Source organism: Labeo rohita, chromosome 19, assembly GCF_022985175.1.
Source record: "Labeo rohita strain BAU-BD-2019 chromosome 19, IGBB_LRoh.1.0, whole genome shotgun sequence".
NCBI classification, from domain to species: Eukaryota; Metazoa; Chordata; class Actinopteri; order Cypriniformes; family Cyprinidae; genus Labeo; species Labeo rohita.
The window spans coordinates 30,021,367-30,035,012 of NC_066887.1; the positions used below are offsets into that span (position 1 = coordinate 30,021,367).

Genomic DNA, 13,646 nt, shown 5'->3' on the forward strand with positions numbered 1-13,646 from the left:
GATGTAGATGAGTTTGTTTCTTTATCAAGACTGATTTGTAGAAATTCAGTATTACACTGCCCTCCAAAAGTTTGGAAACGCCCTAGAAAAGTGGGGTTTTGGACAATATTGGGATGAATCCTTTTTAATTTGTGATCATTTTGCACTGATAAGGGACAACACAAACTACGAAAACATATTTTATTAATTAAAAAGTTTATAAATAGAAAAAAGTTTTTTTGACATTTTTGATTCATCAAAATATCCACCATTAGCAGCTATTACAGCTCTGCATAATCTGGGCCTAAATTCATTGTATTCTAAACTTAATTGGCAATCAATTGTTGTAGCTATTAAGGTGTGCTGACCCAAAAATCTTTTAAAAACCTTGGCCAAGTTTAAACCAGTAACCAGGCATCACAGCTGGCAAAGGGGCATGTCTGACTTTGACATGTATATATTGCCATTATTATGTAATCAAAATGAAAATTATTATTGCTGGTCTTCAATGATAATGTCAACTTACTTTAATCTATTTGCACCAAAAAATGATAAGGATTTATGCTGATATTGTCCAAAACCACACTTTGCCAGGGGTGTTTCCAAACTTTTGGAGGGCAGCGTACATCAGTTGCTTACCAATGGCTCCTCTGCAGTGAATGGGTGCCGTTAGAATAATAACGCTTTCTCCAGTTAAAAAGTCATCTTCTCTGAATCAAGTGAGAAATACAGTGCTGCTTGTAAGTTTGTGAACACTTTAGAATTTTCTATATTTCTGCATAAATATAATGCAAAACATCATCAGATTTGTGTTTGAATTCTGAATTATACTAGCAAATGTGTTTTATCTTCTAGATTGTAAAAAGGGTGTTAGCTAGCACACGCGACGTCCTCTACCTGAGACCTACTTTGATTGGAAAGCGCCTGTGAGGCGGATACTACCAATGAAAATAAAGTCAGCATGGAGAGAGGAAAGTACACGTTCTGTAGCAGGAAATACAATCATTATTTAATTTTTTTCTGTCAGAGGCAAGAACAGTATTGTGCTTTATCAATTAGAGGGAAAGAAAACCTCTTCAACCGTGAAAAACTCCATATCCAATTTAAAACACCTGAAAGGGCAACACAGCACATTAAAACTTCTTGAGAACGTACCGGGTGCGGAGAGCAATGCATCAACTTATATTGTCGAGTCCAGTGGCAGTGGATTAGAGACCTGCACTCCCGCTGGACTCGACGCAACAGAGAGCGGTGTGGGACAAGACTTGATGGGCAAGTGTGTGTGCGGGATGCGATAGAATAAAATGATTTGCGGGTCTCCCGTAAAATAGAACTGTCTAAACGTAAAATATCTAAAACAAATGAATTGCTATTCATGTATTGCACAAAAGCAACAAGAACAACTAATATAAAACAAAAACAATTAACGTGTAAGCATAGGCAGAGTTTCTATTTATAGCATGTTTGCAGAGTTGAACAATGTTGATTTCTGGAATGCAATGGACAATCAGAGAATCCACTCACCGCTTGAAATGCCAACAGTGGTTTGTGAATGTTGATGCTTTAATAACAAATATTTTATTGGGAGCGTTTATGCTGGGATGTTAGGCAACACACAAACTGATGTACAGAAAAAAAGTAACGTAACTAGTGATGTAACTTATTACTTTTAAAATAAAGTAATCAGAACAGTAATTTGATTACTTTTCAAAGGAGTAATCAGTAATTTAGTTTGTAACTGCTGATCAATCCTGCACAATGACTTGTAGGAATTTTAGCCCATTCTTTAGTACAGAAGCACTTAAACTCTGTGATGTTGGTGGGTTTCCTCCTATGAACTGCTTGATTCAGGTCCTTCCACAGCATTTTAATTGGATTAAGGTCCGGACTTTGACTCAGCCGTTCCAAAACATTACCTTTGTTCTTGTTTAACCATTTTTTGGTAGAATGACTTGTGCGCTTGGGGTCGTTGTCTTGCTGCATGACCCACTTTCTCTTTAGATTTTAGTTCGTGGACATGTCCTGACGTTTTCCTTTAGAATTTGCTGGTACAATTCAGAATTTATTCAATGATGGCAAGCCGTCCTGGCCCAGATGCAGCAAAACAGGCCCAAACCATGATACTACCACCACCATGTTTCTTCTTATGCTGGAATGCAGCATTTTTCGTTCTCCAAACATAACACTTTTATTTAAATCAAAATTATATTTTGGTCTCATCCGTCCACAAAACATTTTACTTGTCCACATGATCTTTAGCAAACTGCAGACAGGCAGCAGTTTTTTGGAGAGTTGTGGCTTTTTCCTTGCAACTCTGCCATGCACACCATGGTTGTTCATTGTTCTCCTGATGATGGACTCATGAACTTCAACATTAACCAATGTGAGAAAGGCCTATAGTTGCTTAGAAGTTATCCTAGGGTTCTTTGCAACCTCAGACTATTATACATCTTGCTTTGGAGTGATCTTTGTTGGTCGACTGGGTAGCTGTGGTCTAGAATTTGTGAAGTCCAAACTATTTAGAAATGGTTTTGTAACCTTTTCCAGCCTGATGAGCAACAACAACAACTATTTTCTAAGGTCCTCAGAGATCTCCTTTGTTTGTGCCATGATTCACTTTCAAAACATGATCAGACTTATAGATAGATCCCTGTTCATTAAATAAAACAGGGCATAAACTGACACCTAATTGTCATCCTGTTGACTGAAAACCCTTCTGAACAGATAAGACTCTAATTTCACCTTCAAATTAACTGCTAATCCTAGAGATTCACATACTTTTGCAACTCACAAATATTTAACGCTGGATAATTTTTCATAATAAATAAGTGACCAAGTATATATTTTCATATCATTAGTTTGATCAGGTTCTCTTTATCAATTTTCAAAACTTGTGTGAAAATCTGATGAACTATTTTATGCAGAAATATAGAAAATTCTAAAGGGTTCACAAACTTTTAAGCAGCACTGTATGCACAGATCAACCACCATTTACAAGCCAAAACAGTTCTAAATAAACATATTGGTGGATTTTGATGTGACAGGACAATGTGGAATGGACTTTTTCACTGGAGGAAGCATAATTATGGATTATTTTGACACTTGTATTTTGTCCAAAAGTGACGGTTTAAAGTTAATATGCCTTAAAGCATGCAGCTTTTTGCTTCACAAGACATTAATTGATGGACTGGAGTGGTGTGGATTACTTGTGGATTATTGTGATGTTTTTATCAGCTGTTTGGTCTCTCATTCTAAGGGGACCCATTCACTGCAGAGGATCCATTGGTGAGCAAATGATGTAATGCAACATTTCTCCAAATCAGTTTTGACACTTTTTGCAGCAAATTTTACAACATTCAGCAGATACGCTGCATGTAAAAGTGTATTTTTTGACATCTTAGATGTCTACCATTGCAGGTGGTGGTAAACAAGGCCGCACTGATTGTGAACCAGCTTACGCGGAAGGAGGCGTCTCGCCGCGTGCTCATGCAGTCTCCTCAGATGGTGTCGGCTGTGGTGAGAGCCATGCAGAACACTGGAGACCTGGAGACGGCACGCTGCGCTGCCAGCGTCCTGCACAGCCTCTCGCACCAGCGCGAGGGCCTGCTAGCCATCTTCAAATCGGGCGGCATCCCCGCACTAGTGCGCATGCTCAGGTCAGTGTATGCATGAGTAATTTGCACATCTGAGTTTTACTTCTGCATTGTGACATTTTCATGCCAACCAGAATATGATAAAAATAGTAATGTATAGACTTGATCGGCATGTGGGTGTTACATACCAAAATGCCTCTCAAACGCTGTCATGGTTATCATTAACTAAAACTAAAATTATAAACGGGGTGTTGTGGGAGTGCACATGCGCAAACGAAATAAAAAATGTGCTGAGTAAATAAGTTCAGACCACTTATTTGCATACCGACATGGTTCACAGCTGTTAATGAGCTATCACTGTTTTAGATCGACAAACTCTAACACTGTATAAAATTTTCATTCAAGCTGAAAGCATAAATCTAGGCTACACGCTGGTTTCAGTGCAACAGAAAACTGTGACATATTCAGCAGCGCTAAAACCGACAGCGGATATACCTGTACTTACTTGCCGCCAACCAGCTAAAAGAAAGCTTGCATATTTTAGGTGTGAAAATGATGAAAATTCCTATAAAAATACATTCAAAGTTAAAGGAGAAGTCCAAAACAAAGATTTACATGTTATGTACTCACCCCCTTGTCATCCAAGATGTTCATGTCTGTCTTTCTTCGGTCGTAAGGAAAGTATGTTTTTTGAGGAAAAACATTTCAAGATTTTTCTCCATATAATGGACTGATATGGTGCCCCAAGTTTGAACTTCCAAAATGCAGTTTACTCTGCCTGAACTCTGTTTTTTTCTGGTTCATGACAGTTAGGGTATGTCGAAAAACTCCCATCTCATATTCTCCCTCAACTTCAAAATCGCCCTATATCGCTGTTTTACCTGTTTTGTTAAGGGTGTTTGATCTTCTTTGCATGTTCACTTTGCAAAGACTGGGTCTTACAAAATCTAAATATTTAAATATCTAAATATAATCTAAATAAATAGTGCAATAATCCTATTATTACTTTTATAGTTATATTTAATGAGTCACACTATGTGCAGTGTGAGCACCAAACCAATTCTCTCATGAGAATCAGACTGAAAACTTCTGAACCCCAATTATAAAATAAAGCATTTATTGATAAAATTGTTACTTTAAATAAATAAATAAATAAAATAAAAATAAAACAAATAGTACAATAAAAATCGAATAAAATAAAAATAAAATAAACAATAACTGAAATATATAACTCTTAACCCTTTTTTATTTCATTAAGATTCATTTTAGTTTAATTTGTCTGAAATACTAAAAAAAAGCTCAAATAAAAATTTACAAATTAAAAAAAAAAAAACTTAAATCGACATAAAAAAACAGTGAAAAAAAAACCTTCTGAAAACTAAACTAATTTAAAAATAAAACTAACAAATTAACAAGCTTAATAGCAAATACCCAATGTGTGTGTTTTTTTTTTTTTTTTTTTCTCTATTTCTCTTGGTAAATATTTAGATGTACTTGTTTCATGTGTCTTATTTGATTAGATGTTTTATTAACTGTGTAATATATAATGCAATTACATACTAATATAATTGACAGAATTTTTTATCAGTGACGGAAAAATCTGAAGGCCGTCCATCACTTTGACAGATTACACTGAGGGTGATGTACAGTATTGTAAATTGTAGCTGTATTTCCCACCCCTGTCCAGTTGGTGGCGAGTGCGCTCCGGTCTGGCAGCAGAGAACGGGATACAGAACAAAAACGAAATTATCACGAATGTTTTCCTATGCATTTGATTTGATTACGCAAATTTCCCAATGTAATGGACAGAATTTGAAATCTAAGACCTTGTTTCATATCAAAAGTAATACAACGCCTAGCCTATTGCTATTTATTGGAAGGAAGACGCACTATGTACTGTTTATTCATCAACTGAAAACAGCATAGACCAAGAGATCGATTGGGATTTAAGAATAAATAATGGTTCATCAAAATGAGAATCTATTAAAATCGAGAAAAGATCTTTTTTGTTTGTTTGTTTGTTTACGCAAGCCTAGTATTTTGTTGTTTTTAAACACTGAGCTGTCGTCCTGTAGGTTCATGATTAGGTTCAGCTATTAAATGTGTTATTATAATTAATATATGAAAATGAAAATGACGGGTAATAATAGCAACAGCAATGTTAAAGTTAAATATGTAATACATGTAATTAATTTAACAAATATTTTAAAGTAATTGTGTATATATTATTAAAGCAATCATTATATATATATATATATATATATATATATATATATATTACACTATATTTTAAGTTGTCCTTACAGTGTAATTATACAGTACTGAGTAATATTAATTAACTACATGTACTTACTACATGGTTAGGGTTAGGATTACTTGCATGTAATTATGCGTAATTTATTGATATTATAATAGTAAGTACATGTAACAAGGACACCTTAAAATGAAGGGTTAATATAGGTTGAACTATAGGTTTTTGCATTAAATATCTGTTCGTAAAAATCGCTGTTTGGTCCAAATTGTGTTTTTATGTAAAATGTTAATTAAACCATCTCAGAGAATGAGCTATCAAAGGCTAATAAATATCACATTTTTATCCACAGTATATCAGCTGTCTTTGAAAATGCAGATACCCAGTGTTGACTTGTGTATCTGTAATATGAGATAAATGGTGAATGACAGGTCTAATGCTTTCATGTTTTAATTAGTCCCTTGACTGTACACGGACAGACAAATGGTTTCGGTTGAATAGTGGCAAACGTTTGATGGACGCTTGCAGCTCCTGTGAGAGCCCTTAGTCGGACCATGCTAGATCATCACCAAACCAGCACTAACCAGCCTGGACCGGCATGGAAACATGCTGGTTTTAAGATGGTCAGCAGGAAAGCCATAATCCTTCCGTTTCTGGTCTGGCCAACCTGCCGTTTTCTTTCCACATCGTATTAAGCTTGGTGAACGCCTTTAGCTCTTCCCTCCTTGTGGTGCACATTAATTTGCACTCACTTTATCTGCTAACCTGAAGAACGTTGTCAATAAGCAGTGCTAAAGCAGGACGGTGTGTTCAGTTCTGTCTTTGTATATGAAAGCGTCCACTACGCTGCAATGAGGGCTATAGCAGAGAGATATATTTGGACTCTGATGGGAAATTTGCTCTGTCAGAAAGCCTATTTGCAGCAGATGTTGAGATAATGGAGTAGAGCAGGATCTTTATGACCGTGCAACCAGGGCTGCTGCAACTTTGACACGCTATCACCATATTAACTTACAGGAACAGTCTGCTTGTTTAATGTCTTGCTCAAGGATGATATCTTTAAGATTGCTGCATGCAACCTCTCTGATAGCAGTTTAGATCTTTGAAGGTGAAGTGTGTAATTTTTCTGATGTGAAAACACTTTTATGTTTTGTAGTTTAATATGCATCGACGACTGTAAGTAAGCCATTTGTAGGTTGGTTTTTCTGTAGCTCTGTGAAAACATCGCTGTTTGTTTGTGCATCCTGATAGCCTGCTTTTCTGCTAGTTCTCTAATCGAGAACAGCCTAATTTGAGCTGTAACTGCTAAAGTAAATGTAAACAATAAATAATATATTACTTTGCACATTGTTTATTCAGTTTTCAAACTGAGTGTCCAGGACACTACGGCTCTGAGGAAAATTTTGTGTAAAAGATATTAACGAATGCATTTTATTAGCATGGGATCAAAAGCAAATGTTGTGAATAGTTTTCTATAAATTGCTATTGAAATTTGTTATATTCTGATATGTGACCCTGGACCACAAAACCAGTCATAAGGGTCCATTTTTTTTAAATTGAGATTTATACATCATCTAAAAGCTGAATAAATGAGCTGATGTATGGTTTGTTAAGATAGGACAATATTTGGCAGAAATACAACTATTTGAAATTCTGGAATCTGAGGGTGCAAAAACATTAAAAATATATCCTAATGATTTTTGGCATAAAAGAAAATCGATCATTTTGACCCATACAATGTATTATTGGCAATTGCTACAAATATATCCATGCTACTTAAGACTGGTTTTGTGGTCCAGGGTCACATATCTATAATAACAATATATAATTAATATATTTATTTTTTATTATAATTTTATTTGAAAAAATATATAGTATTGTATTTATTTTCTATAATATTTTCTATAATATTTAATAATTAATTATTAAGTATTAATAATAATGTTATTCTCTAATGAAAATTATTAATTTGTGTTTTGTTTTATTATTGTTGTTATATTTATTATTATATTACATTATATTATTATATTATATTATAATTATATTTGCTTATCTAGAATAATAATAATAATAATAATAATAATAATACTATCTATACAATACAATATTTAATTTTGATATTTTATTATATAATATTTGATATATATTGATATATTGATATATAATTATAATATTGATGTATAATAATAATAATCATCATCATCATGATCAGCATAATTGTATTAATAATAATCCTTCCCTGTAATATGAAAATAGAAATAGTTTTATAATATAATATAATATAATATAATATAATATAATATAATATAATATAATATAATATTAAGAATTATATATGTATTAACAAATGCATTTTAACAGTATTAAATCAAAAGCAATTGTTGTGAGTAGTTTTATATGAATTGTTATTGAATTTTATTATGTTCTAATATCTATAATAACAGCATATAATTTAGATATTTATTTAATATTATTTATTTGAATAGTGTTTTATTTATTTTATATAATATTTAATCATAAATGATAATAATCTTTTTTTATTCTCTCATGAAAATTGTTAATTTGTGTTTTATTATAGTATATTATATATATTAATATCTACAACAATATTTAATTTTGATATTTTATTTAAATAATACAATTTTTTAATGGCTAGTTAATAATTAATAAATATTAATAATAATCCTTTCCTGATGTATCATTTTTTAGTCCATAATATCATATTATATAATATCGTAATTTTGATATATAGTTTAATAATTAATATTAATAAGTAAATCAAAAAAATTAAATAAAAAAAAATATTAAGAAGAATTATATATGTATTATGTATTATTAATCATGTATTATTAATAATGTTATTCTGTGTAATTTTGTATTATTAATAATGTTAAATCTTTTTTTTAGATAATATATGTTTTTGTGCAACAAAGGATATGAAAGCTGACTAAACTGTGGAAACAAATACATTTTTAACTTATCTTGCTCACTGTTACACATGCAATAAAAATGTCTGCATACATGTAAATATGCAGCTGCTGTTATATTTTAGGATTTGTGTGTTTCACACAGGGATCGTCATATCTTAAAATCTATATGATTTTGAAAATGTTTCAAATATTTTATTCTTTCTTCAGTTCCCCTATGGAGTCGGTGCTGTTCTACGCCATTACCACGTTACACAACCTGTTACTGCACCAGGAAGGAGCCAAGATGGCGGTGCGTCTGGCCGATGGACTGCAAAGGATGGTCCCTCTTCTGAAAAAGACCAACCCCAAGTTCCTGGCCATCACCACAGACTGCCTGCAGCTGCTGTCTTACGGCAATCAGGAGAGCAAGGTGCTGTATCACCACTGAGAATACAGTGCCTTATTAGAGACAGAGATCGTAGTACATTTTGGCCTTAATCCACCAACCTTTTCTCTCTTTACAGTTGATCATTCTGGCAAATGGAGGGCCAGAAAGTTTGGTGTTCATTATGAGAAACTACAATTATGAGAAGCTCCTGTGGACCACCAGCAGAGTCCTGAAGGTGCTTTCTGTCTGTCCAAGCAACAAGCCGGCTATTGTTGACGCTGGTGAGTGAATGTGTGTGTTACGTTCTTCTTTTAGCTCTCTTTTTGTCCTTTGTTTCACTTTATTATTCCTAGACCCTAGAGAAATGTTCTTATCTCTTATCTTTCATTCCCAAGGACTGGTCTCTTGGGCATTTTTGTGTAATTTTCCTTTAATATCATAAGCTCCATCTCATTTCTTCTGTTTCAGATTTTCTCTGGGTTCTTTGTCTGAGGGTGTTGGGGATTTTGGGGTATTTTTCTCTACTTTTGGATGAATTAATTTCCATGACTTTTACTGTCATTCTTGATTATTACATTATTAAGTATTTCTGAGATTGCTGGGGATGATTTCCATGTAAAAACCTTTCGGGGTGACAATTTTTTTATTGTTTTTGAAAGAAGTCTTATGGTCACAAAGGCTGCATTTATTTTGAGCTTAATAATAATGATAATAATAATAATAATAATAATAACAGTATTACTGTGAAATATTTTTGTGATTTAAAATATCTTTTATATTTGAATATATTTTAAAATGTAATTTATTCCTCTGATTTAAAGCAGAATTTTCAGCATCATTACTGTAGTTCACATGATCTTTCAAAAATCATTGTATATGCTGATTTGCTGCTTATTTCTTTTTATTATTACTGTTGAAAACAGTTTTGCTGCTTAATATTTTTTGGTGAAAACCATGATACATTTTTTTCAAGATTAACTCTATTCATCAAGTATTCATTGATTCAAAATAACAACATTTATTTTATTTTATTTTATTTATAATTTTTTCAGAACATTATAAATTCAAAAGAAAATTTGAAACAACAGCTTTTATTTTATTTATTTTATTTTATTTTATTTTTTTCAGGACATTATAAATGTATTTACTGTCACATCTATTTAAAGGGACAATTTACTCAAAAATGAAAATTGCCCCATGATTTACTCACCCTCAAACCATCCTAGGTGTATATGACTTTCTTCTTTCAGATGAATACAGTCAGAGTTATATTAAAAATATCCTGGCTCTTCCAAGCTTTATAATGGCATTGAATGGATGTTGAGACTTTAAAGTCCAATAAAGTGTATCCATCCATCGCAAAAAGTGCTCCACATGGCTCCAGGGGGTTAAAAAAGGCCTTCTGAAGCGTTTGTGTAAAAAAAATATATATCTTTAAAACTTTATAAACCATAATCTCTAGCTTCAAACATGTTGATTCGTTTCAGAAGGCATTTATTAACCCCTGGAGCCATGTGGAGCACTTTTTATGATGGATAGATGCACTTTTTGGGACTACAAAATCTCAACACCCATTCACTGCCATTATAAAGCTCGGAAGAGCCAGGACATTTTTAAATATGATTCCAGTCGTTTTTGTCTGAAAGAAGAAAGTTATATACACTTAGAATGGCTTGAGGGTGAGTAAATCATGGGGTCATTTTCATTTTTGGGTGAAGTATCCCTTTGAATGTGTCCTTGCTGAATACTAAAAATTATTAATTTAAAAAAATACTAACCCATTAGTTTTGAAAAAACGGATTTGAGTGCAAATCAATGGATGATTCAGCTTTGTGAGCTTCTTTGCACAGCATGACCAGAAATCACCAAAAAATCACTGTAACTTTTCTTTTTATTACTGTTCCATGACTAATATTTTCAAGTTTTTATGACCATGAAAGTTTAAAAGTTTAAACTCTCCAATTTTTTTAAGGAGAGAAAGGAACACATTACAAGTCAAATTTGAATTTGCATCATCTATATGAACACCATGACTCGACATTTCAGCATCATGTGTGTTAAACTGCTTTAACAGAGTCCCAGAAATACATTATTTAGCCCTTGAACTCAACTAAAGTCGATTTTCCATTAAAACTAATATTACAGGTGCGGTTTATGTAAAAACCCACCTTTATCAAACCTCCTGTCAGAACCGCTTCACGGCAGTCATGCTGTCGCCATATGGATGTTACTTTATTAACGCTGACCTTTCAGCGAATTAATACTTAGATATACAACGAGAAAGGTTGCGGGTCTCAAATATCTCACACTAGTGTGCCTGCCAGAGCTGATCTCATAAAAGTCTTCACAGTTATGGCGTGACTATGTCCTCTTCCCACATGAGGCTTCGACGCTCGGCGCTGAGGATCAGGTAGTTACAACACTGGATGAGAGGCAGTTTTCAAGGATGACTCCTAATCTCCTTCCCTCTTTTTATCTTCCTAAGCCATGTGGCTTTTAGTTTATCTGCACAGACTCCAAAAGACATTTCTCTCTCCTTGGCAGACAATGGCTAATCCATGGAGAAATACAGCCGCCTTCTTTTTAGAGCGGGTTGTGTAGCTGGATAGTTTTGTCCTTTCTTCTTTTTTTTGTGGCTAAGTCCGATAAATATGGACTCTAAGCCTTTTTCTCTCCATTTGGCAGGAGGTATGCAGGCTCTCGGCCAACATCTCACAGGTTCGAGTCAGCGTCTGACACAGAACTGCCTGTGGACCCTGAGGAATCTCTCTGACGCTGCAACCAAGCAGGTAAAGCGAGCTGTTTCAGTCTGTAGACCGTGTGCTTGTTACAATGCTGGAGTGTACTTAAAGGGACAGTTCACCCAAAAATAAAAATTAGCTGTTAATTTCCTCATCCTTAGGTCATCTAAGATTTAGGTGATTTTTTTTTTTTTGCAGTAGAACAGTGAAGAAGATTTAGCTGAAACTGTGGTCCTTGGTAATTAATAAAATGCAAGTCAGTAACTGAACATCTTTGAGAGTAATAAACAAAATTAATACCCATGGCTCCTGACAGTATATTGAGGTCTGTGCAAGAAACTGACCCTGTTGGACTTGTTCAGTTTCTTCTTCTCTAAAATGAATCGCATTTTTGAGGGCATAAACATGATTGAAAACTCATGAAACTTTGCACACATGCCAAAAGTGGTGAAAATTTACATCTGATATGGGTTTCAGAAGTGGGTGTGACAAAATGGCTCGATAGCGCCATCTATAAAACGCCCCTTGAGCTGTGTTTCACATACATGTATGAAATTTGGTAGACATGTAACACACCAATAGGTTGTTTGCACATGACGCCATTGCTGTGGCGCGAATTGCAGCTGGAGGGCAGGAAGTGATATTTCTCCATAGGAATCACTAGCAGAAACTCAAAAATGCCTATGTTTTGTGTTGTTTATGGATGCTCAAATCGGTCAAACCGAGAAACCACAAAATATCTTTTATCATGTATGAAAAATTGCTTTTCATAAGGGTGGAAAGGCAAGAATTGACTGAAAAGTGCAGGAAAAAGTGGCTTATAAACCTCTGTCTGTGGTCAGGAGGAGAGTCGGATAATGCTTGTTTGTGCAAATGGTTATAATGGTTATTAAAGATATAATAATATGTTAAGATATTAATAAAGAAATATATGTGACCCTGGATCACAAAACCAGTCATAAGGGTCAATTTTTCAAAATTGAGATTTATACATCATCGGAAAGCTGAATAAATAAGCTTTCCATTGATGTATAGTTTGTTAGGATAGGACAATATTTGGTTGAGATATAAATATTTGAAAACCTGGAATCTGAGGGTGCAGAAAAATCAAAATATTGAGAAAATCACCTTTAAAGTTGTCCAAATGAAGTTGTTAACAATGTATATTACTAATCAAAAATTAAGTTTTCATATTTTTACAGTAGGAATTTTACAAAATATCTTCATGGAACATGATTTTTACTTAATTTCCTATTTTTTTTTTTTTGATTTTGGCCATAAAAGAAAAATCTATATTTTTGGCTATTGCTACAAATATACCCCAGCGACTAAAGACTGGTTTTGTGGTCCAGGGTCACATATAAATATATACAGGGTGAGACAGTGAGAATTCACCTAATGCTAAACGCCACACGCAGACACAATGTAAGATATTATATTTGTAGTTCCGAGAGCGTCATTGATTATAACGGAAGATTGTGAGATTGCAATAAATTGAAGTGAGTGACAGCTTTTTAGTGACCATATGGAAACGCTATTTGCTCGCTTTCTATAATCAGTTCGGAATTTGAATAAAAGTTTCGCTTTACGTGCTGCTAACAGGACCAATAGCCACAAAACCCTGCACATGCAGCAAACTTTCAGGAGTGACTGAAAAAGCAGAACGGATGAGATGGAGGAATGTCTATACTGTACAAGAGAAATGTATAAACAGAAAATCACAACATATGTTGGATGTGATCCTTATGTTATGAAGAGGAGTGATTTTTCAAGCTGACTCAGTTG

General features: G+C 33.8%; 1 protein-coding gene across 3 annotated transcripts in view; it reads left to right on the forward strand.

Moving 5' to 3' along the window:
• The window catches only part of jupb (junction plakoglobin b), a 142,664-nt gene that overhangs the window by 100,025 nt on the left and 28,993 nt on the right, over positions 1 to 13,646 (forward strand). For all 3 annotated transcript variants that reach the window (XM_051136655.1, XM_051136654.1, XM_051136656.1), the window contains exons 5-8: positions 3,397 to 3,635; positions 8,961 to 9,162; positions 9,257 to 9,401; positions 11,806 to 11,909. In XM_051136655.1, the coding sequence (XP_050992612.1) occupies positions 3,397 to 3,635; positions 8,961 to 9,162; positions 9,257 to 9,401; positions 11,806 to 11,909 (690 nt within the window). The remainder of the gene's footprint in view (positions 1 to 3,396; positions 3,636 to 8,960; positions 9,163 to 9,256; positions 9,402 to 11,805; positions 11,910 to 13,646) is intronic.